This window comes from Chiloscyllium punctatum, chromosome 7, assembly GCF_047496795.1.
Source record: "Chiloscyllium punctatum isolate Juve2018m chromosome 7, sChiPun1.3, whole genome shotgun sequence".
NCBI lineage: Eukaryota > Metazoa > Chordata > Chondrichthyes > Orectolobiformes > Hemiscylliidae > Chiloscyllium > Chiloscyllium punctatum.
In genome coordinates, this window is record NC_092745.1 from 99,039,524 (window position 1) to 99,064,606 (window position 25,083).

A 25,083-nucleotide genomic window follows, 5' to 3' on the forward strand; every position below is an offset into this window, starting at 1 on the left:
AAGGCAGAGAGCCTGAAGGGTGGAGAGATAAGCTAGAGGAGGGTGGGGGTGAGGAGAAAGTAACATAGAGTACAATAGGTGATTGGGGGAGGGGATGAAGGTGATAGGTCAAGGAGGAGGGTGGAGTAGATAGGTGGAAAAGAAGATAGGCAGGTAGGACAAGTCATAGGGACAGTGCTGAGCTGGAAGTTTGGAACTAGGGTGAGGTGGGGGAAGGGGAAATGAGGAAACTGTTGAAGTCCACATTGATGTCCTGGGGTTGAAGTGTTCCAAGGCGGAAGATGAGGCGTTCTTCCTCCAGGCGACTGGTGGTGAGGGAGTGGCGGTGAAGGAGGCCCAGGACCTCCATGTCCTCGGCAGAGTGGGTGGGGGAGTTGAAATGTTGGGCCACAGGACAGTGTGGTTGATTGGTGCGGGTGTCCCAGAGATGTTCCCTAAAGTGCTCTGCTAGTAGGGGTCCAGTCTCCCCAATGTAGAGGAGACCGCATTGGGAGCAACGATACAATAAATGATATTGGTGGATGTGCAGGTAAAACTTTGATGGATGTGGAAGGCCCCTTTAGGGTCTTGGATGGAGGTGAGGGAGGAGGTGTGGGCACAGGTTTTGCAATTCCTGTGGTGGCAGGGGAAGGTGCCAGGATGGGAGGGTGGGCGGGGGGCATGGACCTGACCAGGTAGTCACAGAGGGAATGGTCTTTGCAGAAGGCGGAAAGGGGTGGGGAGGGAAATATATCCCTGGTGGTGGGGTCTTTTTGGAGGTGGCGGATGATTTGGTTTATGTGAAGGTTGGTAGGGTGGGGTCTGAGGGCAGAGATGTGGGATGTGGATGAGATGCGTTGGAGGGCATCTTTAACCACATGGGAAGGGAAATTGCAGTCTCTAAAGAAGGAGGCCATCTGGTGTGTTCTGTGGTGGAACTGGTCCTCCTGGGACCAGATACGGCGGAGGCAGAGGAATTGGGAATACGGGATGGCATTTTTGCAAGAGGTAGGGTGGGAAGAGGTGTAATCCAGGTAGCTGTGGGAGTCGGTGGGTTTGTAAAAAAATGTCAGTGTCAAGTCGGTCATCATTAATGGAGATGGAGAAGTCCAGGAAGGGGAGGGAGGTGTCAGAGATGGTCCAGGTAAATTCAAGGTCAGGGTGGAATGTGTTGGTGAAGTTGATGAATCGCTCAACCTCCTCGCGGGAGCATGAGGTGGCGCCAATGCAGTCATCAATGTAGCGGAGGAAGAGGTGGGGAGTGGTGCCGGTGTAATTACGGAAGATCAACTGTTCTACGTAGCCAACAAAGAGACAGGCATAGCTGGGGCCCATACGTGTGCCCATGGCTACCCCTTTGGTCTGGAGGAAGTGGGAGGATTCAAAGGAGAAATTGTTAAGGGTGAGGACCAATTCGGCCAAACGAATGAGAGTGTCGGTGGAAGGGTACTGTTGGGGACATTGGGAGAGGAAAAAACAGAGGGCCTCTAGGCCCTGGTCATGGCGGATGGAGGTGTAGAGGAATTGGATATCCATGGTGAAGATGAGGCATTGGGGGCCGGGGAAACAGAAGTCTTGGAGGAGGTGGAGGGCGTGGGTGGTGTCTCGAACGTATGTGGGGAGTTCCTGGACTAGGGGGGATAGGACAGTGTTGAGGTAGGCAGAAATGAATTCAGTGGGGCAGGAGCATGCTGAGACAATGGATCGGCCAGGGTGGTCAGGCTTGTGGATCTTGGGAAGGAGGTGGAACTGGGCACTGTGGGGTTCCCGGACTATGAGGTTGGAAGCTGTGGGTGGGAGATCTCCTGAGGTGATGAGGCTCTGTATGGTCTGGGAGATGATGGTTTGGTGATGGGGGGGGTGGGGTCATGGTCCAGGGGGCAGTAGGAAGAGGTGTCCTTGAGTTGGCATTTGGCTTCAGCGGTGTAGAGGTCAGTGCGCCAGACTACCACTGCACCCCCTTTATCTGCTGGCTTGATGGTGATGTCGGGATTGGAGGGCTGCACGTTGTGAGGGTGAGAGGTTGGAGTGGGGGAGGGATGTAGACCGGTTGAGGTGGTTAATGTCCCGGTGGCAGTTGGAAATGAAGAGGTCGAGGGCAGGTAATAGGCCAGCGCGGGGTGTCCAGGTGGATGCAGGGTGTTGGAGGTGGGCGAAGGGGTCCTCGGAAGGTGGGCGGGAGTCCTGATTGTGAAAGTAAGCTCGGAGATGGAGGCGATGGAAGAAGTGTTCAACGTCACAGCATGTCTTAAATTCATTGATGCGTGGACGGAGTGGGATGAAGGTGAGTCCTTTGCTGAGGACTGATCGTTTGTCCTCAGTGAGTGGGAGGTCTGGAGGGATGGTGAAAACCCGGCAGAGCTGGGATCTGGTGTGGGTGTGGAGCTGAGAGGGGGGCGGAACCTGTAACTGGAGTGGGAGTGATGGTGGGGGGAATGGGGGTGGAGTCATGAGCAGGGATGGTGTTCCCCTCAGGGTTCTGGGGGCCGGGAATGGTGACAGTGGGATCTATGGGGGGCGTGTCAGCAGAATGCAGGTGAGTGGCATTGGTGGGGGCGGAAGTGGTGGCAGACACAGCAGTAGGGGTGGCGGAAGTCACTGAGCGTGTGACATCAGCGATGATGTGAGGGGCGGAAGTGATGTCACGTGCGATGCATGAGTAATTGTGAGGGGTGGAAGTGGTTGTGGGAATGGACATGATGGGGGTGGAAGTGACATAATTGATCAGCGTGGGGGTGGCAGCTGCATGGCTAATGGCGTCCGAGCAGTTCCAGAGGCTGGGGGAATCTTGTGGAATGTTTGAGGAGCGCTGGTTATGGAGGTGGGTAGATAAAAGTTTGTTGTACTTACAGTTTTTGATGTTTGAGGTGGAGTTGAAATACTGTTTGTTGAGAGTATGAATTCTCCTGAGGATGTAGTACAGAGTGGGTCCTTTGTAATTCTGAGAGAGTGTGGCCCTCAGCTGAGGCAGGGCTGACTGGAGAGAGGTTAGGTGCCGGTGCATTGCTGCAAGCGTGGAGCGGAGGATCTTGAAGGAGAACCGTGGCTGGTGTTTTTGAATCTGTAGTCTGTACTGTTTGTCCTGTTCGGGTCCAAACTCTGCTGGTTTAAAGGTGATCCGGAGTCCATGTGGGATGAGTTGGTTACGGAGGCAGGCACTGAGGAAGCAAATGTGGCTGTGGTAGCAAGTTTGTTTCACGACATGGTTGAAGAGCTTCAGGGCAGAGGAAATGACCTGGGAGTTGCAGTGGGAGAGGGACTCCCTGAGATTCTTGTAGAGAGAGGAGGAAAACTTTTTCAAGGCAGGCATCCTTGCAAGAGGATTCGCAGTAGGGTTAAAATCAACTAGGTAAAAATAATGACTACAGATGCTGGAAACCAGGTTCTGGATTAGTGGTGCTGGAAGATTCCAAATTCAACTTATGCCTGGAGGCACTACCTTAAACCAAGTTTTTCTCTGGGTGTTTTTACAAGTGTACTCAATATTTGTACCAGAAAATAATTAATAGAAGATGCTCTAGCTTATCAGCAACATAAACTGCATCCCTAAATATTCAGAACTATGTATAATTTTCTGTTTTAATAAAATATGATCTGTGTTTTACAAGTTATTTTCTAAAATTAACTTAAAGAACTGCAGAAGCTATAAATCAGAAGCAAAAAAAAAGCAGAATTTGCTGGAAAAGCTCAGCAGGTCTGGCAGCATCTGTGCAGGGAAATCAGAGTTAACGTTTCAGGTCCGGTGACCCGGTGTTCTGAGGAAGGCTCACTGGATCTGAAATGTTAACTCTGATTTCTCTTCACGATTGCTGCCAGACATGCTGAGCTTTTCCAAAACTTCTGTTCTATTTTCTAAATATTCTCGGCAAGTCAGTAAAATAGAGGGCATGGAAAAGCAGAGTTAGTGGAAGGCTTTGGTGTTGAGGGGATAGGTGGCAATGGGCAGCAGGCAGAGATAATATTCTGTAAAGGGCCCAGGGAACGTGCAACAGGTTACAGCTGAGACAGTATTTTTGGCAACATGGTTGTGGAAGTGCTTAGAGCAAAGAGAAAGAGGTGGACAGTGGGCCGTGGGAATACATGAGGACTTGTCTGTTTAGTTTTATGTTTCATGGGCTGTCTGTAAACACTGAAGCGGGAACCTGTCATGGCAGCTGACAGGAAGGCCAGATGTTTTTCTTTAGTAGGTGAGTGGGTCCATCTCGCATAAGAAAAAAAAACAAACCAGTCAGAATCTCAAAACAATAGAGACGCAAAAAGAAGATAAAACGTTCCTTCTCACGTCTTTATAAAATAAATCAATGAGGAGACAGAACAAAAAAAACTTTTTTTTAACAAAGATACACCAAATAAAGATGTAAACCTTATAAAAAGGAAACTTAAATAGTGATGTTCTTGCCAATGCCCAATATACAATCCAGACTCTGCAGTTTCCACTGGTTTCAGAAGGCCTCAAGCATACTAGTGTTTTTCTGGTATGATTCCATGGGATGAATTTTATGTTTTTATGCCTTTGTCTAAGCTGCATCAGGTTTTTAGAGGACCATTGCATTTTCTCATTATAGCTCACCAAATTCACCTCATTAACTACCTTCCCTTCCATTACGGCATCCCTCATATCTGATTCCAACCCTATCCCTACCACCTGCCATTGCCAGGTCTATTCAGGATATCCAAACATTAACAGAATCCCTTGCACTCTTACCATCTTTAAAAGCCCCTGTCAGTTCAGAGCTACCTTGCACAGTTCCTGATGTTTGGCTCAGATGTGGGAGACAGGAGGAAACTGTCACCCTTGCTTTGCAGGCAGGGACCTGCTGGATGGGGTGGGGCACAGGCAGGGCTATCTCTTCCCCCAATACCAGCAGTGGAAGCCACAAGCGAGATTGACACCCAGGTTAAAGCAGGCTCAGCCACTGGAGGAATGCTCAAGACCAAAGAAAGAAGGTCAGTGTCCCTCTGCCAGCATATAGATTCTCTCCAATACCTCGCTCTATCTCTGCTGCATCACGATGAGTCTGTACTCAAGAAGTTGGCTACCACTTCCAAACTGGAGAAGATGGGCTCCAAGCCCTGTATAAAACCCGACATGAATTGGTGTTGGACACCTCCATGTTCTTTGGCAGTAACCAGAGATTTCTGATAGGCCTGTACAATGCAATAAGCATTCCCATCAGATAGGATTGATTAGATTAGATTACTTACAGTGTGGAAACAGGCCCTTCGGCCCAACAAGTCCACACCGCCCCGCCGAAGCGCAACCCACCCATACCCCTACATCTACCCCATTACCTAACACTACGGGCAATTTAGCATGGCCAATTCACCTGACCTGCACATCTTTGGAGTGTGGGAGGAAACCGGAGCACCCGGAGGAAACCCACTCAGACACGGGGAGAATGTGCAAACTCCACACAGAGAGTCGCCTGAGGCAGGAATTGAACCCGGATCTCTGGCGCTGTGCCACCGTGCCGCCCACCAAGATTGAGAGATAGTGAGAGACAACTATGACCAAGACTTGCCTGTGGGCAGTGCACATGTGATGATGGCCCATCCATCCGTTTTTTGTAGACAGCCACCACAATGTCCTCATCTGATTCTTCTGCAAAAAGAATTTTTAGTGATAGGGTGTCTGTGCTACCCTTTTCCAATGCCTTGCCTGCTGTATTATTCCATACAGATCCTGGTAATATGTTATTCTCTAAGGTACAAGCCTTCTTAATAACCAAAATGGTAGCTGCGAGTTTAAAAGTGAGTGATAATATTTCTTATTCATTAGTATCTTCCTTATACACTTAATGGTAAGGTCCTAGGGAGTGTTGCTGAACAAAGAGACCATGGAGTGCAGGTTCATCGCTCCTTGAAAGTGGAGTCACAGGTAGATAGGATAGTGAAGAGGGTGTTTGGTATGCTTTCCTTTATTGGTCAGACTATTGAATACAGGAGTTGGGAGGTCATGTTGCGACTGTACAGGACATTGGTTAGGCCACTGTTGGAATATTGCATGCAATTCTGGTCTCCTTCCTATCAGAAAGATGTTATGAAACTTGAAAGGGTTCAGAAAAGATTTACAAGGATGTTGCCAGGGTTGGAGGATTTGAGCTACAGGGAGAGGCTGAACAGGCTGGGGCTGTTTTCCCTGGAGCGTCGGAAGCTGAGGGGTGACCTTATAGAGGTTTACAAAATTATGAGGGGCATGGATAGGGTAAATAGACAAAGTCTTTTCCCTGGGGTTGGAGAGTCCAGAACTAGAGGGCATAGGTTTAGGGTGAGAGGGGCAAGATATAAAAGAGACCTAAGGGACATTTTCACGCAGAGGGTGGTACGTGTATGGAATGAGCTGCCAGAGGATGTGGTGGAGGCTGGTACAGTTGCAACATTTAAGAGGCATTTGGATGGGTATATGAATAGGAAGGGTTTGGAGGGATATGGGCCGGGTGCTGGCAGGTGGGACCAGATTGGGTTGGGATATCTGGTCGGCATGGACAGGTTGTACAGAAGGGTCTGTTTCCATGCTATACATCTCTACGGCTCTATGACTATTCTCTTCCATCACTGCCTGACCACTTGCAGTTCTTGCACTACAGCAGTGAGAAAGCTTCAATGATTCTGATGAGAGGAAAGGTGGAAGGCAAGAGCTACATTCTTATAACATCTCGACTTGTAAATCAGAAGAAATTATGGGATGACAGGGAAATGGGATATGAGAAGGAAGATTAAGATTGAACTCTAATCTTGATGGTTTCAGTGCCACCACTGGATATAGGTTTCACCATGGCTGCACTGATGATGCTGAACACCATCTTCTCCATCAGGTTGATGATGTGCAGCTTTGGCTGTCGCTTCCAGTCATTTGCAGCTGCTTTTAGTTATGTGATACCTTGTCGTGCACAAGAGAGGGAAGTGTATCAGTGAGTGTGGTGCAATGCATTTCGATTATATGGCTGTCATAGTTGAATAGTCAGTAACTTGGTGTGCAGTTGATGAGATGTGGGCATGTGTGTCTTGCAGCAGTGCTGTGTGAGGGTGAGGGGAAGGTGGATATTAGATATGAATCATGATTTGTGCATATTATTGGTGGGTGAATGATATGGGTGTGGTGAATTGAACAGAGTCTGATGCTGACATTTGACGCATTCACTGATCTTTATCAGTCATGTGACATCATTGAACATCTGAGTGTGTGTCCAGGTTGTTGGGTGTAGTCTTTGGGTGAAGCATTTGTGAATGTTCTTGTTTACTTCTAGATATTTATCAAAGATTGTTCATAGATTATAAATTTCCTTTGTTCTTACTCCAGGTCCAAATCCAGGCTACGTTTCTCAAATTTCAGCTTCAAATCTGTTATTATTTCTTTCTTTTATGATTTCAAAGATCAAGGATGGCACGATGGGTCAGCGGTTAGGACTGCTGCCTCACAGTGCCAGAAGCCTGGATTTAATTCCACCCTCGAGTGACTGTCTGTGTGGAGTTTGCATGTTATCCTGTATCTGCGCTGGTTTCGTCCAGGTGCTCCAGTTTCCACTCCAGTGTCCAAAGCTGTGCAGGTCAGGTGGATTAGTCATGGGAAACCCGGGGTTACAGGGATGGGATGAGTCTGGGTGGGATGCTCTTTGGAAGGTCGGTGTGGACTCGATGGGCTGAGGGCCTGCTTCCATGCTGTAGGGATTCTATAATTTAAATTAGATGACTCATTAAGTTTACTGTTCTAAAATGATTATACCACATTGCTTTAAGTTTGTTAGGCAACAAAGAATAATGAATGTCTCAAGTCATTAGGAATGAACCCTTTGGGATGATTTGAGCACAGATTCCTGATATCACTTCTAATTCTGTTTCTCCAAGGGCTTTTAAATGTTTTGTTGGTATTATGTGTCCCGCCTGGAGCTTTTGCAGCATTTGTCAATTTTGAAGCATTCTGCATTTCCCACAGCATAATAATGGTCCTTTATTTATCTCTGTGCTGAAGGCACTGACAGAAAGCTTTGAACTGTGGTCATTGGGTCAATGGTCAAATGCATTTTTGCATCTGGACGATCTTGACAGAGGCAAGTCATCACTCACAATAACTACCAGCCTCTCAGGGGCGGGTGGTGTCTAAGCACCACTTGTGGGATGTTAAGGTGCTGCTGGAATGGAGACCTAAGTCCAGTACCTGAAGATAGTTTGACAGTGGCCAGCGAGAGGACTCCGAGTTGAAAACTGTGGTGCTGGAAGAGCAGAGCAGGTCAGGTGGCATCTGAGGAGCACTTTACAAATTAATTTCTTCAGTATAACCTTCTAACTAATACCAATTTCCTTCAACACGTCATTCTCCCTAGTCACCTGGATCTGTAAGTCTGGGAAATTTCTTATATCTACTTCAATGTAAACAGATAGAAAGTAATTATTTAGCTTCTCTGCTATTTCTCTATTTCACATTATAAATTCTCCCAAGTGCCTCTAATGAACCCAGATGGATCTTAGCCAAATATTTCCTTTTTCATCAAAACGGCATGGATCAACTGGAGACAATCTTGTGCAGGGCGTTCCTGGCATTTGTGGTTGCATGTATATTTAATAAACCACAAACCCTTCAAAGCACACCTCTACCTGTGGGGCTACCATCCTTCCAAGATTGCTAGTCCCTTGATTGGGCTAAGAGTCTCAACAGCCTGCAGCCAGCTAGAACTGGAAGATGGATATGTTTGCCAGTTCTTCAAGTCTTTCAGGCATAGATGGAAATGAGGAGTTAGGTGTGGAAGTGATCCCAAGCCACTAGTATTTTTAAGGTCCTATTATATGCAGTACATTACTGTAGTTGATGGAAATGACAGCACTATATGATGTTATACAGCTTCACTCCTGAGTCTTCGGATTCTTTTACCTGCATCACAACAGCATTAATCGGTTCAACCGAGTCTGCCGAAAGATGGATACATTATATTAATTAGGCTTGCTTGTCTTTATGAATTAGAAAGTTAAAGTGGATGCATGAGAATACAACTGAACCTTTTGCTGCCAATAATTTGTAACTTAAATAACTCCCCAGTAATAGGATCCGAATGCAGACAAGCAAGGTATGGTTGAGGTTAGCATGAAACACATACTTTTGGATTAGTAACTGCATTATTTTCTGGAATAACCTTTTTTTTCTGGGTGACTAATTAAAATAAAAAGTTTCCTCCATTCTAATTTGGTTCCAAAGTATGTCATTATTGGTCTCAGGAAATCTCGCTGTTGCTTTCTGCCCTTAACAATCTTGCAGTATGGCTGGTATTGGCCCCTACTGTGAAACCCAGTTTTAGTTGATTAATTTTGCTACTATAACATCAATATCTAGTGTACCGATCCTGAAAATGTTCTTAATGTCTACAATTCACAAAGTAAAAAATAAACCCTTTTACAGTATTATTACAGTTCCCTTTAGTTCCATGCTATATTCTCAAAATTCACAAAGATATTGATGTGAGTGGAATCTACTAATCAGATGCCAGGTGCATTTTTCTTTAATATAGTTAAAATTGGGACTATTCTCACTTAAATTCTGTTAACTCTCATAGGAATAGCTTTCCCTGCAATTGTCTAAACTGTTTTGCTTATGGCTTCTATCTTCCATAATCTGAGAAGACATTCATTAACAAACTTGGTGTGGGCCAGTCAATGGCTAACACACCATGAATGGATGACAGCACATTAGATTAGATTAGATTACTTACAGTGTGGAACAGTGCCAGCTTTTCTTCAGTAGGTTCTTTCAAAACTGAAATGGAAGAATTTGTTATTAAGTGCACAAGTTGTTCGTATTTTACCTTCCAACAGCTTGTAAATGGGAAGAAGACTCTTAGGGAAAGCTGGAGAGTTCCTGAAGACTGGTGTGAGAATCACAATGCTCAGCTTCTGATGAATGCAGTACACAAGCTTTGTGCTATCTGCTCATTTTAGGTGAATCAAACTTGTAGCCCAGTGCTAAATTCCAGTAAGCCTTACAACACTTTAGCCAGCACTAGTTAAAACAGGCTTGCACCTCTTAAAGGACCAGTGCAACCTGATTAGAGAGGTGCAGCAAGTAGTTGGGGAAGTTACTTTCCCAACAGAGAAGGGAAGGTTCTAAGATTCTGCTGTGATGGCCTTGGTTCAGGATGCAGAGAGGAAGAGGGTTGTTCACAATCCAAAAAGGACCATCAGGCTCTCCAGAGTGACACTGTGGTTATAACCTCCAGATATATCACATCAGCCTCCACCATGTCTGCCACCTACAAACAGACCCCACCACCAGGGATATATTTCCCTCCCCACCCCTATCTGTGTTCTGGAGAGAACATTCTCTCCGTGACTTCCTTGGAGGTCCATGCACCCCCATCAACCCATCCTCTCCTCCCGGCACCTTCCTCTGCCACTGCAAGAGGTGCAAAACCTGTGCCTACACCTCCCCCCTCACTTCCATCCAAGGCCCGAAAGGATCCTTCCACATCTGACAGAGATTTACCTGCAGTCCCACACACATCATCTACAGGCTCCGTTGCTGTCAATGTGGTCTCCTGTACATTGGGGAGACAGGGCACTAACTTGCGGAACATTTTAGAGAACATCTCTGGGACACATGCACTAAACAACCCCACCATCCTGTGGCCAAACACTTCAACACCACCTCCCACTCCACCAAGGACATGCAAGCCCTGGGCCTCCTCCACTACCAAACTCTAGCCACCCAATGCCTGGAGGAGGAATACCTCATCTTCCATCTTCGGACCATCCAACCACACAGGATCAATGTGGATTTCTCCCCCCCCCCCCCAACCTTATCCCAGACCCAACCTTCCAACTCAGTACCGCCCTCTTGAGCTGTCCTGCCTGTCCATCTTCCTTCCTACTTATCTGCTCCACCCTCCTCTCTGACCTCTCACCTTCACCCCCACCACCTATCGCATTCCCAACTACCTTCCCCCCCCAGCCCCACCCCCCCTCCCATTTATCTCTCAGCCTCCATGGGCCACCCCCACCCCACCTCTTCCCCCCCCCAAACACACGCACACACCATTCCTGATGAGCTTATGCTTGAAACGTTGACTCTCCTGGCCCTCAGATGCTGCCTGACCGGCTGTGTTGTTTCATTTCTGGTGAAACGTAAGTTATGAGAAATACAGTAGGAGAAGATTTCAATCAGACTGAACCATAAGTCTTATTCCTGCACTCAATTTTAGCTGGTTATCCCAGGTTCTGAGTAATTGCTACCAGTTAGTTTGGCAGAGTCTACAGAAAGGGTTGATGTCATAGTGGTTACACTGACAATTACTCACTTTGGTGCACGATAACATTTATGAAGAAGTGGGGCAAGATCTTAAAATATTGAAATGATGTCTAGAACAACTTTAGGTATATTGAGGTGCACATTATTGCAAATGCTGGAATCTGTCCTGAAAACAAAAAGTGTTGGAGATCACAGCGGGTCAGGAAGCATCCATAGAGAGAAAGCAACGTTTAACGTTTAAGTCTAGATGACTCTTCGTCACAGCTGAAGTGAAGTGTGGAGGGAGCAGCATTTATGCAATGGGTTGAAGTGTCAGAGAGGGTTGGAGTGCTGAGGGAGGAAGGATGTTGGTAGTTCAGATTAGGTGATCAGAATGGGAGAATGGCAGAACAATGTGACTAACTGTCAAACTGGAAAGAACTGACATTCCCATTGGGGTGGAGGGAGGGCAGAGAGGACATGGTGACAGAGAATGTAACAAATTAAAGCTAAACGAAAGGGAAAGAATGGATTCACAATTTGGAGGTGTTGAACTCAATATTGAGCCCTGAAGGCTGTAAAGTGCTTGGTCTGAAGATGAAATGTTGCTCCTCCAGTTTGTGCTGTGATTCACTGGAATACTGCAGCATGCTGAGGACAGACATGTGAGCACGACACTGTATAAAATGACCAGCTACAGGAAGTCAGGGGCATGCTTGTGCATGGACTGGAGGTGTTCTGCAAAATGGTTACCCAGTCAACATTTGGTTTCTCCAATGTAGAATAGGTCACATTGAGTACAGCAAATACAATACACAACGTTGGAGGAGGTATTGGTGAAATGCTGCTTCATTTGGAAAGACTGTTTAGGCCCTTGGATGGTGAGCAGGGAGGAGATGAAGAGGCAGGTGTTGCACCTTCTGCAGTGGAGTTGCCATGGGAAGGGAGGGGATCGTGTAGGCAGTCGTGGAATGGACTAGGATGTCCCAGGGGGAACAGTCCCTGCAAAATGGGGGAGTGAGGGGATGATGTATTTGGTGTTGGAATTCTGCTAGAATTGGCTGAAGTGGTAGAGGCTGGTGGGATGAAAAGTGAGAATAAGGGGGACACAATCACACTGTTGTGAGTGATGGGAAGGTGCAAGGGCAGAAGCACAGGTAATAGGTCAGATGCAGTTGAGGGTGCTGTCAACCACAGTGGGAGAGAAACCATGGTTATGGAAGAAGGAAGCCATGTCAGCAGCATTGTTTTGGAAGGTGGCATCATCTGAACAGATACGACGTAGGCAAAGCAACTGGGAGAATGGGATGGAATCCTCGCAGGATGTGGGGTGTGAAGGGCTGTAGTGAAGGTAGCTATGGAGATCAGTGGCTTTGTAGTGGATGACAGTGGACAGTTTATTCCCCAAAACAGAGATGGAGGTGTCAAAGTGTCAGAAATGGAAGATGTAAAAGTTATAGAGGCAAGCTGGAGACAAAATACAAATACTTTAGTCCTGCTGGTATCAGAAATCAGCATCAACAAGCAGAAAATGATTAATTGCTAAGATTGTTTTCCTTTTAATGGCTAAATCCTACCTGTGAGCTGCAGCATATAGTCACCAAGTAACCTTGGATGTCATGTTTCTTGTATGTTAGTTGCCCCGCAGAGTAGTAACTCTCAGTTATAAAAAGGGCCTTATTACATTAAACAGCTAAAACTCAGAATAGTCCTATACAGTGCTGTCACATAAATGCCATTGCTCACTATTTATTGAAGGCTTAACTCACTTTAAATTGGTTATCATCTGGTGAAGTACTGGATTAATTAATTAGAATTCATTAAGATTACATGCAACAATTTCACACAAAGTGTATCTAGCATTAATATTTTAGTGCTCTTTTCTGAATTGAATATTACACCCAGTAATACAGTTTCTTGTGTTTCCAGATCAGGTTTATACCTGTCAATGCAGAAAGCCAATAGCTACAAAATGGTTACTTTCCCTTATAAATGGCTGCCTAGATAAAAGTCTGCAGTATTTCTCTGCAGAGGTCAGTGAATTGTGTTTAATCCCTGGTTCTTCAGTGCACCATGTACCATATTAGCATGCCAATTTCTAGTCAATGCATCCACTGCATTCAAGCGTGATTTTGATGAAGTGGTTGCAGTACATCTGTTTACCCTGCAGCATATTTAATGGGAAACAGTAAAACTCGGAAAAACACTGAAGCACTGAGTATGTTAAGGTTTGAGAACAGTTTGTCCTTAGATTAACCTTATTCAGAGAAATCTCTGCCATGTAATCTACTGTGATTCTGTAGTCTGCTTTTAAATAAATACTGAATACATTCTGTAGTAGCTTTTGTAAAGCATATGTGCTAATGCTGGGACCACAGCAATTGAGCTGCACAGATGTCTGAGTGCTCTCTTGTAATTAAAATACCATAACAACAAGTGTCACTTTTAAAATGTTTTTAACATTAATTTGTACCAATAGGACTTCCTTCTAAAAGTGGTAGTACCTTCTGTGCACTCTCTTACTTTTCAAGATAAGGGGAAGGTTAACACTTGAGAGACATGACACTTTTCCAGAAATGAACATTATGCTATCAATGTTAAGAATGTTTGACAATGTATACAAAATGTTGAAGAAAAGTGTGTCTTCGTGTGATGTGGAATTAAAGGCCAGAGGTAATTCAAAGTTGCGACTTATCACTTTTATTTTCTGTACTTATTTTTAAATTTCCATTATGAATTGTCTGGCCCAGATTTGAAATAGAAACAGTCTGTGCAAATTTGTAATTTTCACATTGCATCTTTCTGCCATTAATGATGTTCGAATGCCCCTACTGTGGAAAGTGAAATTAGTGAGAAGGGTATATTACACTTGCATCATGAACGTGAGCATAACTTTATAATAGGATAAACTGAGAGTAGGTATATGGAGGGATACATTTGTTCAAATATTAAAGACTATCATATCCCACAACTTTAATTGAGATTCTTAATTTGCTAATGTAACTTGCTTGAAGTAGCAGTGTCTCTTATTTGTAAATCTTCATGGCTTTAATTTAAAAAATGTCCAGTTGGCTTGTAACGTGAATGAATGCACCCAGGTGCCTGGAACATATTTGTGCAGAAGCTGTTGAACAGGATGCTTTCCCTCATTGAAGTCAATGGGCCATACAATTGTTCTGTATTTTTTTCTTAAAGGAGAACTGTACCCTATTGTAAACTTCACAAAATAAAGGACTCCATATGCCAAGTAGTCCACACGCATTGTGGAAGAGTCTCCACAGAGTGCTGTATTTTCCACTACCTAGAGTGCTATTACTTCTCCTGCGACAAGACACTGTGGGTCAGGTGGCATCTTTGCGGGTGGCTTGATTGCTGTGGTTATCTATGTGATCCTTACAAAATTTAGCAACAATAAAATAATATTCATTTCAAAGAACTTTGTGGAAGGTTAAATACAGTACAATGTTTCAGAACACAAAGCTGTGCTCAGCCTGTCTTTGGAAAGATATGTTAAATGATAAGATTAGAGCCAAAATGAGGATAACAAAAGATAAGACAAAGAACTGTGGATGCACGCGATCAAAAACAAACAAAGGTTGGCAAATGTAATTTCCTGACAATTTCCACAATATTCTTTCATAATTAGATTGCATGTCAGTGCACAGTTCCATTTTCTGTTTCATTTTCCTTTAGTTTTGCACTTTCCTGCTTTGTACTGGTTAAATAGATGTCAGTGCTAGGAAACTGATACCTGTACGTATTGCATCATATTTTCATCTCAAATGTTTTTACGTTAGCTATGAACTAGATATAAGACCTGTCTCTTGCTCTGGAGCTAATAGATACCAGATGTTAGAGGGGGGTGCATTAGGAAAACAAGGGCAGGAGTTTGTTGCAGAGGCATATCCATACAGGACTATTTCTTCCAGTAGAGTAGCACCACAGCTGACTTTTCAAGACCAAATTGTCCTTAGGCATGTGGAAAAAATTTGTTGACTGTTTGTAGTTTCATGTTACGCCCATCTTCCTCTTGAATTTTGTGCCAAAAGGCATGGTTGTTCTAAAGCACTGTGATCTCCATCACTGGTAGGATGACATAGCAGGTCCCAAATCAATGACAGCTAGAAACCTTATGCTGTTGGCACCGATCTACTTCCCACCAGCTATCCAGGCAAACAAGCCAAACATCTTCCTTTTCAAGGAGTCTTGAATAAGATGCCGACCAGGATTCTTTCCTCCTCTTACTACCTGCCATTAGTGCATGGTGGAAATGTTTACAAGTGGAAATTCAAATCTCAGTCTGTTATGAGCACCATTCTTGGCCATGAATTCTTCAAGTGAGACTTGAGTTGTAAGCTTCTGACACTGAGTCAATGACGCTACCCATTGCTCCACAAGATCTCATTATGTCCTATCCCCGCAAGGAATTAGATTGGAAGTATCGCAGTTCATTCATTTAACACCGTGGCACCAAACGTGTGTATGTGAAAATGGATCGGTTCTGATGAAGAGTCATCAGACTCAAAATGATAACTCTGCTTTCTTCCCACAGCTGCTGCCAGACCTGCTGGGTTACTCCAAATTTCTGTTATTGTTTCAGAACTCCAGCATCCGCAGTTTTGTAGTTTATTATTATGGCACACGTAGGCCCCATTGCAGCTTTTCTTCTCCTCTGGCTTACAATCAACAATCCCTTTGTCTGCCAACCTTTCTTTCTTTCTTTCTTTCTTTCTTTCTCTCTCGCTCTCTCGCTCTCTCGCTCTCTCTATCTATCTCAGTTCCATTTCCATGTATTCCACTTCCCCCCCCTACCACCCACCCTCTGTCATCAGCATAAATTTCACCATTTCTTAGCTGTTATCAGTTTTGAAGAAGGGTCACTGGACTTGAAGACTTGAAACATTAACACCATTTCTCTCTCCATGGATGCTGCCAGACCTGCTAGATTTCTCCAGAAATTTCTATTTTTGGTTCTGTCAGATCTTTAGCATTCACGGTTCTTTGTTTTAACTTAGAGTTAAAAGAATTTCAAGTAATGTTCCCTGATCTCAAAAAAGATTTAAATAGCTGACTCACGTTTATTCCCAGACTATCATATCAATCAAACTTGTGGTTAATTTGAGCAAAGGCATGTTTCTTCATTATCCTTGGTGGGAAGCTAGCTTATTCTTCGATTTTTAAGTGAACTCAGAAGGAAACATTGGACACTGAGAGGATGTTTGGAGTACAGAGTATGAAAAAATACAATGTTCCCTACTTCTTGCTGCACACAATACAAAATCCATCATTGACTGGAAAATGGCTAACCTTTTTAAGAGGAGAGGGAGGTAGAGGACAGGAAATTGTAGGGCAGTTAGCCCGACATCTGTCGTTGGTAAGATTTTAGAGTCTATTATGTGGTTGTACAGGACAGTGGTTAGGCCACTTTTGGAATACTGTATGCAATTCTGGTTTTCCTGCTATAGGAAGGATATTGTGAAACTTGAAAGGGTTCTGAAAATACTTGCAAGAATGTCACCGGGGTTGGAGGGTTTGGGCTGTAGGAAGAGGCTGAATAGGCTGGGGCTCTATTCCCTGGAGCATCGAAGGCTGAGGGGTGACCTTTTAGAGGTTTATAAAATCATGAGGGGCATGGATAGGGTGAATAGCCAAGACCTTTTCCCAGGTTGGGGGTGTCCAAAACTAGAAGCATAGGTTTAAGGTGAGAGGGGAAAGATTTAAAAGGGACATAAGGGGCAATGTTTTCACACAGAGGGTGGTGCATGTATGGAATGAGTTGCCAGAGGAAGTGGTAGAGGCTGGTACAATTATAATATTTAAACATTTACATTACAACATTTGGATAGATGTATGAAAAGGAAGGGCTTAGAGGGATATAGGTCAGATGCTGGCAAATTGGACTAGATTAATTTCAGGTATCTGGTCGGCATGGACAAGTTGGATCAAAGTGTCTATTTCCATACTGTACATCTCCATGACTCTATTCAAGATGAGATTGCAGACTACCTGGAAGTGCGTGGTAAAATAGGGCTGAGTTAGGTATGGCTTCCTGAAGGGGAGGTCATACGTGACAAATGTGTCAGAATTCTTTGCGGCGGAAACAAGTAAATTAGACAAAAGAAGACCAGTGAACATGATGTATCTGAATTTCCTGAAGGTGCCACACAAGAGGCTGCTAAACGACATGGCAAAGTATTGGCATGGATAGAGGATTGGCTGACTGGCAGAAGGCAGAGGTAGGGATAAAGGCATCTGCTTCAGGACGGCAGCTGATAATTAGTGGAGTGCTGGGCCACAACTATTCACATTATACATTAACAATTTGGACAAAGGAACTGAGGGCAGTGCTGCTAGGTTTGCAGATGACACAAAGATAGGTGGATGGACAAGTCCTGTTAAGGAAGTGGAGAGGCTGCAGAAGAACTTGGACAGGCGAGGAGAGTGGGTAATGAAGTGGCAGATGAAATTGAATGGGGGAAAGCGTAAGGCACTTTGGTAGGAAGGATATAGATGTATACTATTTTCTAAGATTTGAAAATATGAGAGAAAAAGGACTTGGGAGTCCTAGTTTAGGATTCTCTTACGGTTAACATGCAAATTCAGTTGGCAGTTAGGATGGCAAATGCAGTGTAGCATTCATTTCAAGAAGGCTAGAATACAAGAGCAGAAATTCACTGCCAAGGATGTATAAGGCTTTGGTCAGACCAGGTTTGGAATATTGTGAGTAGTTTTGGGCCCTGTATCTCAGGAAGAATGCACTGGCCTTGGAGTCAATCAAGAGGAGGTTTACAAAAATGATCCTGGACTTGTCACATAAGAAACAGCTGAGGACTCTGGGTCCGTACTCAATGTAGTTTAAAAGGATGACAAGGGACCTGATTGAAACTTATAGATTACTGGATGGAGTGAATGTGGAGAAGATGTTTCCACTAATAGGAGAGACTAGGACTCGAAGGCACAGCCTTAGAGTGAAGGGATGACCCTTTTGAACTGAGATGAGGAGGCGTTTTTTCAGCCAGAGGATGGTGAATCAGTGGAACTCATTGCCACAGAGGGCTGTGAAGACCAAATCATTGAGTATATTTAAGACAGAGGTAGACAGGTTCTTGATTGGTAATGGGATCAAGGATCATGGGAGAAGGCGGGAGAATGGGGTTGAGAAACATATCAGATGTGATCGAATGGTGGAGCAGGCTTAGTAGGTCAAATGGCCTAATTCTGTTCCAAACCTTGCGGTTGTATGGTCATCGTCTTGCCTTAAATTCAAATATAACACAGAAGAATATTTGCATTCTTTGATTTGCACCTCTTAAATAAACCTTCGCTTTTCTTCAGACTGCTGAACATATTCTTAAAAGCATTCTCAATACTTTTTCTCTCGTAATTGTTTCTTTGCTCTATCGATGGCAAGAGTCCATGCCATTGTTGAATGTACTGCTAGCATTGCTTTGTACTCCTATACGTGCACAATAGTAAGTTATCTGTCCATAGTAAGAATGCTATGGAACTTAAACACAGAATTTCCTCACTACACGAATGTTGCATATCTTCCAGTAGCCAGACTTGGTATGGACAATATTGTGGGGTTCTGATGGTATTAATAGCCTCTTGATGTGTTGCCATTTCACAATATTAACTGTAAAAATCATCTGTTCGCAGGGATTCTATTATACCCAAGCGATGTGGTATACAATGTGCATGTCAGTATAACTTTATGGTGTTTTGCATGCCTTTTCACAATAAGATAGCAGTTTTTTGAAAAGAACGGGTTCTGAACCAACTGTTACATATCTTGAAAGCATTAATTCCAGCTGGTTTTGATTCAATGCATGTTAACCACTTTCACTGCTTTGCCCAGTCCTCATGTTTAAGCCAGGCAAGTGAGTACCTGTAGACCTTCATTTTTTTTAAACAAACCTTCAGAGATGTTATGACACACATCTGGAGAAGGTGAGACTTTAACCAATGTCTCCAAGCCCACAGTTAGTCACTGCATCACAAGAGCTCTTTTGATGGACTTTCTATCAGAGCAGGGTGAAGGATTGAACCTTATTTTTGTACAGGCTTCACCTTACTCCCATACATGGCATTTCTAACAGTAGTTACAGGACAAGAGAGGAGTTGGAATTTTGTATATTATCCAGTTTTCTGAAGAAGTAGCACTGGGATTGATTGAAGCACCTCTGGGGATGAATCTGAATCTCCTTATGTGTGTGTGTGTCTCATTCATTCAAATTCCAGAATTAAGCTGCTGTTCTTTATTTAGTACATGCCCAGGATGTGATCTGCATTTCATCACTCAATACTGAAATAACTCCACAAAGGCCATTACCCCATCACATGACACCCTTTACTTACACGTAACTAGTGGTTAGCACTGGTCCAGCCAGCACAGAGCTGGCTCCTAGAGTGAGCAGAACCCCTGATACTCTATTTATATCTGCCAGGACTCCCAGATTGCTCCGGGTTACAGCCCCAATCAGTGAACTCAATCTAAGTCTGAACTTATTCCAATCATTACAAATACAATTACAGTGTATTCTGGATCTCAGTTCATCACTTGATAAATTTATTGGCAAAAAAATTTGGCTCATTTGTGTTTGGCTTCCAAAATGGCGTAATTGTGGTGTTAACAGTGCCAAATGCAATTTTGACAAAGCAATAACATGAACACAGGGATTGTCTGTCAAAAGAATATGGACTAAGCAGCATGTAATCAGAATCATGTTGGAGCTCACCAGTACAGTTCATGTTGTACCATGACCATGTATAGCTAAGTACACCAGTGGCACGACTAACCCTCACCAGTGCAATTTAAAGGAGTCAGGTTAGTTGCTATTTGATTTCCACAGCCCCTTGCATTAATTGTAGAAGTGTTTTTTAGAGCATAAGAAACAGGAGTAGGAGTTGGCCATTCAGCCCCATAAGCCTACTCTGAGCAGGTGGTCTATCTCCTGCTCCCTTCATAACTTACCTATTAAAATGTTGATAGTGCAGTTCCCTGTTCCCCACATTAGCTGTTACTGTGAAGGGTTCTCTCCAGACACTGTCCCTGTTCCCTTTAAATGTGCTGTCATCACCCCTCTCTACCCTTTAAATTACCATCCCATCTTCAGCTTTTCCCATCCACAGTCGTCAAACATGTAGTCATTTCTCAAATGCATATCTGTTTTTCCTGAAATTCTTATGTTTGAATCCCTGCAGTTAAGTTTCTGCTCATATCATTTTACTCTAATACTGCTTTTCAAAATCACAAATGATATCCTGTGTGACTGGACAAAGATAAACTAACTCTTCTTAACCAGTCTGCAGCCTTGGCTGTTAAGATTTCTCTAGTGTCTTCCTCACTGTTGTCCAATTGAGTGTGACTACATTCATGTGGTTACATTTTTATCCATCTCACTGTAGCTAGGGAATCACCTATTTTGACTTCTGTTTCTAGTCTCACACCATTACCACGGATATCAGTCATGGGTCTACATTTGGCCCTCTAGTTTCTCCTTGACCTGCTGCTCTTCAATGCAAGACAACTAAGTGTAATTGGACATGGATCCTTCTGGTCTGCCTGGCCCAGTACTTGGATACACATTGTAAATGCAGTATTTAGGGAGCATAGAGCAGAGTCATTTCCATCCTTAGTTTTCTTATTGTGGAAGTGGGATGGTTCCATGCTGTCAGAAGGGAAAGAATGCTGAAGTCTAATTGTGAATTAACATGTGATGGTACAGTAGCATTATTAGAATCCGGCCATGATTTTCTAAAAAAAAGAGTCATCCACTCCACCAAAACCAAGCAACAAATGTATTGGACCAGTTCCATTTGCTATTGAAAAACTGGCTACTGAGAACAATGGCCATGTGCAGAACGCTGGATACTCTGTAGTGGAGCTGTGGAACTGTTTGTAACTAGCTAATTCTGTATCTCGCCCTTTTGTCTGGATTCAAATTCCACACACTCCGATGAAAATGAAAGCTCTAATTCATTGATGCTAACATTCTATCAAAGGGCTACATTGTTTCATTTAACATAACGATTATCTTTTGTTAATCCTATTTTGTGGAGTTTACAGAGACACAAAGTTTGCTACTGTAGCAGCTTCCTTCAGTTTTGCTTATTAGTTTCAATAGTTCTTTTTTATATAGTTTATCCTGTGTTTTATTATTCTTCTCAAAGGCAGTCACATAATGGATTATGGTTTCAGCAGTACTGGAACCTTAGTCTGTAGTCATTTTCAGGTATAAGCTTAGACAGATGATCACTGGGCTATTTCAGATATTCAGGGCATAGATTTTATATTTCAACAAGAGTGACTGGATAGCAATTGTAATATTTTCGCCTTAAAACTTTCAGAAATGCTGAAGTCACTGTGACCTACCCATGTCCCTTCTACCTGACACTAAAATGGAAATCGGTTTTGTCACAGATTCATAACAAAATAATGTGGCATCCTTTTGGACTCATGAGATTTTTGATTTTCTTTTTCCAGTTGACTGCTAATATTTCACTCTCACACATCAAACATGGATTAAGATTAAAGCTAAAACTGGAACTGTATTGCAGTTCCTTATCTACTCTCTCACTGATTTGTTTTTTGTAACCCATTGCTTGGTTCTATAGAACCTTTTGTGCAGCAGATTGCTGAGAATTGTTCCAACTTAATTCTGGGTTGGCTCAGCCTCAGATGGTCCTGGATAATGAGACATTTCTCCTGAGGAAGGAAGAGAACCAGAGACAGGAAGTTAGAACAAGCTGGGTTTCTGATTAACTGGCAGCCACAGAAGATTGGGAACAGATAGCTTGCTGTCCATCTTAACTTAGCATGATGTTCTATAGGACAGTTGGTTATGCAGACTTGAAAATAAAAACAAACGTATAAAGACTGAACAATTTTTATGTTTTAATGGCAACATGCCAGAAAATATGATTGGGCTTACTTCCAGAGCATTGATGATTACATTTGAACATTTTATTTTTTGCAGAATGGTGCTATTCCAGGTGAGATGGTGAAGAAAGATGAAAACTTGAAGCGTGGGAACTGGTCAAATCAGATAGAATTCATCCTGACTAGTGTTGGCTATGCTGTAGGCCTTGGAAATGTCTGGAGGTTCCCTTATCTGTGCTACCGAAATGGTGGAGGTATGTAGAAATTTGGTGTGTCAGAGTTTGTGAAGGCATGTGCAGGTGCCTTCGAACTTATGTGCATGAGAATACATACTTGTTAATGTTTAAGAGTGATGTTTTACATGTATATATTTTTCTGTGAAAATTTGCATGTGTATGTGAATATGAGATGATCTATGTATAAAGTGTCAACTATATCATTCCTCTTTCATCACCAGCATACAAGTATGCACTGTAATATGGAGATGACCAGATTCTGAAGGGCAAATGGGAGAGGGAGGAAAAAGCTATGCAAGCACAGCTTGTAGTTAGTCACTATCCATTTTGTTTTCTTCTTTTTTGTGAAGAAATCAAAGGCTTCAATCAGCTACTTCAATGACATGATAAAGTTGGCTATGAAAATGCAAATGTTACCTTTCCATTCCTGGCACATTATAGTGCAGCTGATTTGTGGTCAAACTATACCTTGGGCACAGATTTGTCATAGTTCCTGGATTCATAAGGGTTCCTGAATCCAAAAAGTTAATCTGAGTTTTAATCTGAGCCCTTACTGTGAGACACTACATTCAACTTTCTGATGCTGTTCCTTTAGCCTTCAGAAAAACACTTATGCAGTACTGTCCTGTTGAACATGCTAAATGCTTCCTCAAACCTAATATTGGCATACTTTATAGTTACAATCTCTACAAACTTCTTTCACTCTTTTCCACAGGTAATCCCATATATTTCCAAGAAGTTAGACATAAGCATAAATATACAAGTAGACTGCCTACTCTCAGTAGTGATTGGCTCAGTTGTACAATGAAGTTAAAAATGGCAGTATTAATTTCTAACATACAAACAAGATAAATGTCAGTCTGAAATAAAATCTATATGTTTGACGCATCAGCTTCATAAAGATTTTCTTATGTATAACACTGTCATGTGACAGACATTCTCTTCTTCTCATTCTCTATTTTTTATGAAATTCATTCACAGGTTTAGTTTCTTCTACTTGTATCACATTGCCAGATGTACTATTTTCTGGATGTTTCCAATAAAGTGTCCTAGAATCAGATGTCTTTTATTTTTATTGTTAACATTCTCAGATGTCTGTTATTCTCACTCTAACACATTACCAGAAATCTGTAATTCTCATTGTGCCATTTACTCAGCTGTCTATTATTCTACATATACCATAATGGTAGGTGTATTATTTTCTGGATATTTCTAATAAAGTTTGATTCTCTCTGTATCCGAGAAACTTGTGTCTGTTATTCTCATTGTGTCGCACTCTCAACTGTCTGTTATTCTCATTTATATCATTTTCTCAGCTGGCCATTATTCTTATGGCGTCATTTTCTCAGCTGTCTGCTATTCTCATTGTATTGCATTTTCAGCTGTCTGTTATTCTCAGATCACCACTTCTGCAGTGTCACACATTCTCCAACTGTCACATTCTCGAATGTCTGTTTTCAATCAGCCTCATTCCAAGATGTCTGATATTCTAAATGCTTAGGCTGTTTTCCTGAGAAAAGAGAAGGTTAAGGGATAATACAGTAGAGATCTTTATGATTATGGAAGAGTCATAAAATAATAAAAAGATTTTTCAACATGTGAGGGAATTAAAAAATGAGACATCATAAATATAAGGCATTCATAAATAATTCCAATAGGGAATTTAAGAGAATTTTTTTTTACCCAAAGAATTTTAAGAATGTGAGGAGTTTTGAGAAAAGTAGCATAGGTGTGTTTAAGGAGATGCTAAACTAACACAAAAGGTGGGACAAATTAGGCGGATTACTGATGGGGTTAGATGAAGAGAGGTAAAATATTAGTGTCAAATGCAAATAGCAACATGGACAAGTTGGATCAAATAGTCTTTTCCTCTGGTATAGACCATTGGTTACTCCATGTAGGACATTATCAAGTGTCTGTTATTCATATCCCAATACATTACCAAATGCCTATTGTTCTTGGTGTTTATATTTCTGTTACCTCCAGAAAGTTTCTCAGAAATCTATACTTTCTGGTGTCCCAACTATATTTAATATCTACATCATAATTATAACTGTTATTGCATGGTGTTATTTTTCATTGGAACCATGTAACCCGCATAATTTCAGATTCTAGTGTCAATATATAATATTAAGGATGTATTATTTTCATTTATAAATCTATTATTTGTGCAGTTTCTTTAGTGAATTAGCTGTAAGTGATCCACTTTCTGGTGATTAGTAGCAATAATTCTTTTTGGATTATCTAAGAAGAAAAATTACCACTCAAATAATTTCTCAAATTTATTGATATAACAATATGTTATACTAAAATATCTCTCAGTGAGAAGAATGCAGCACCAAAATATGCCACAGCAGAGCAAAATGCTCCAAAGCCTTTTCTCCTCTGCTTCACTGCACATATTCATTCAGAATAGGATTTGCAGGGGAAATGTTTAAAGATATGCAAGTTCTTCAGAAACAAGACATAAAGTATTTTCAATATACTTTTGGCCAAATCGAAATAGCTAATCTAATCCTGGGCAAAAGGATCCATTGTAAAACATACACAAGATCGAGTCCCTTTTGGTTCTGCTTTGCAGTAGGTCAACCGAGTAGAGATGAAGAAAAACCCACCTCCTAATATATGCCACTTTTAGAACAAAACAGCCCAATGTGTTGGGCTGTATTCAATGACAGCTTTACTTAAATTTTACTTCTGACAATTTTTCCACAGTCTATTGTGGCTTGAATGACACCAGGACAATTTCAAATGCTGAATTAAAACGTGGTTTCACC

General features: G+C 42.7%; 1 protein-coding gene across 5 annotated transcripts in view; it reads left to right on the forward strand.

Annotated features, from left to right (window-relative positions):
• Positions 1-25,083, forward strand: part of slc6a9 (solute carrier family 6 member 9) — a 237,387-nt gene that overhangs the window by 165,315 nt on the left and 46,989 nt on the right. For all 5 annotated transcript variants that reach the window (XM_072574415.1, XM_072574417.1, XM_072574419.1 and 2 more), the window contains one exon: positions 22,168-22,324. In XM_072574415.1, the coding sequence (XP_072430516.1) occupies positions 22,168-22,324 (157 nt within the window). The remainder of the gene's footprint in view (positions 1-22,167; positions 22,325-25,083) is intronic.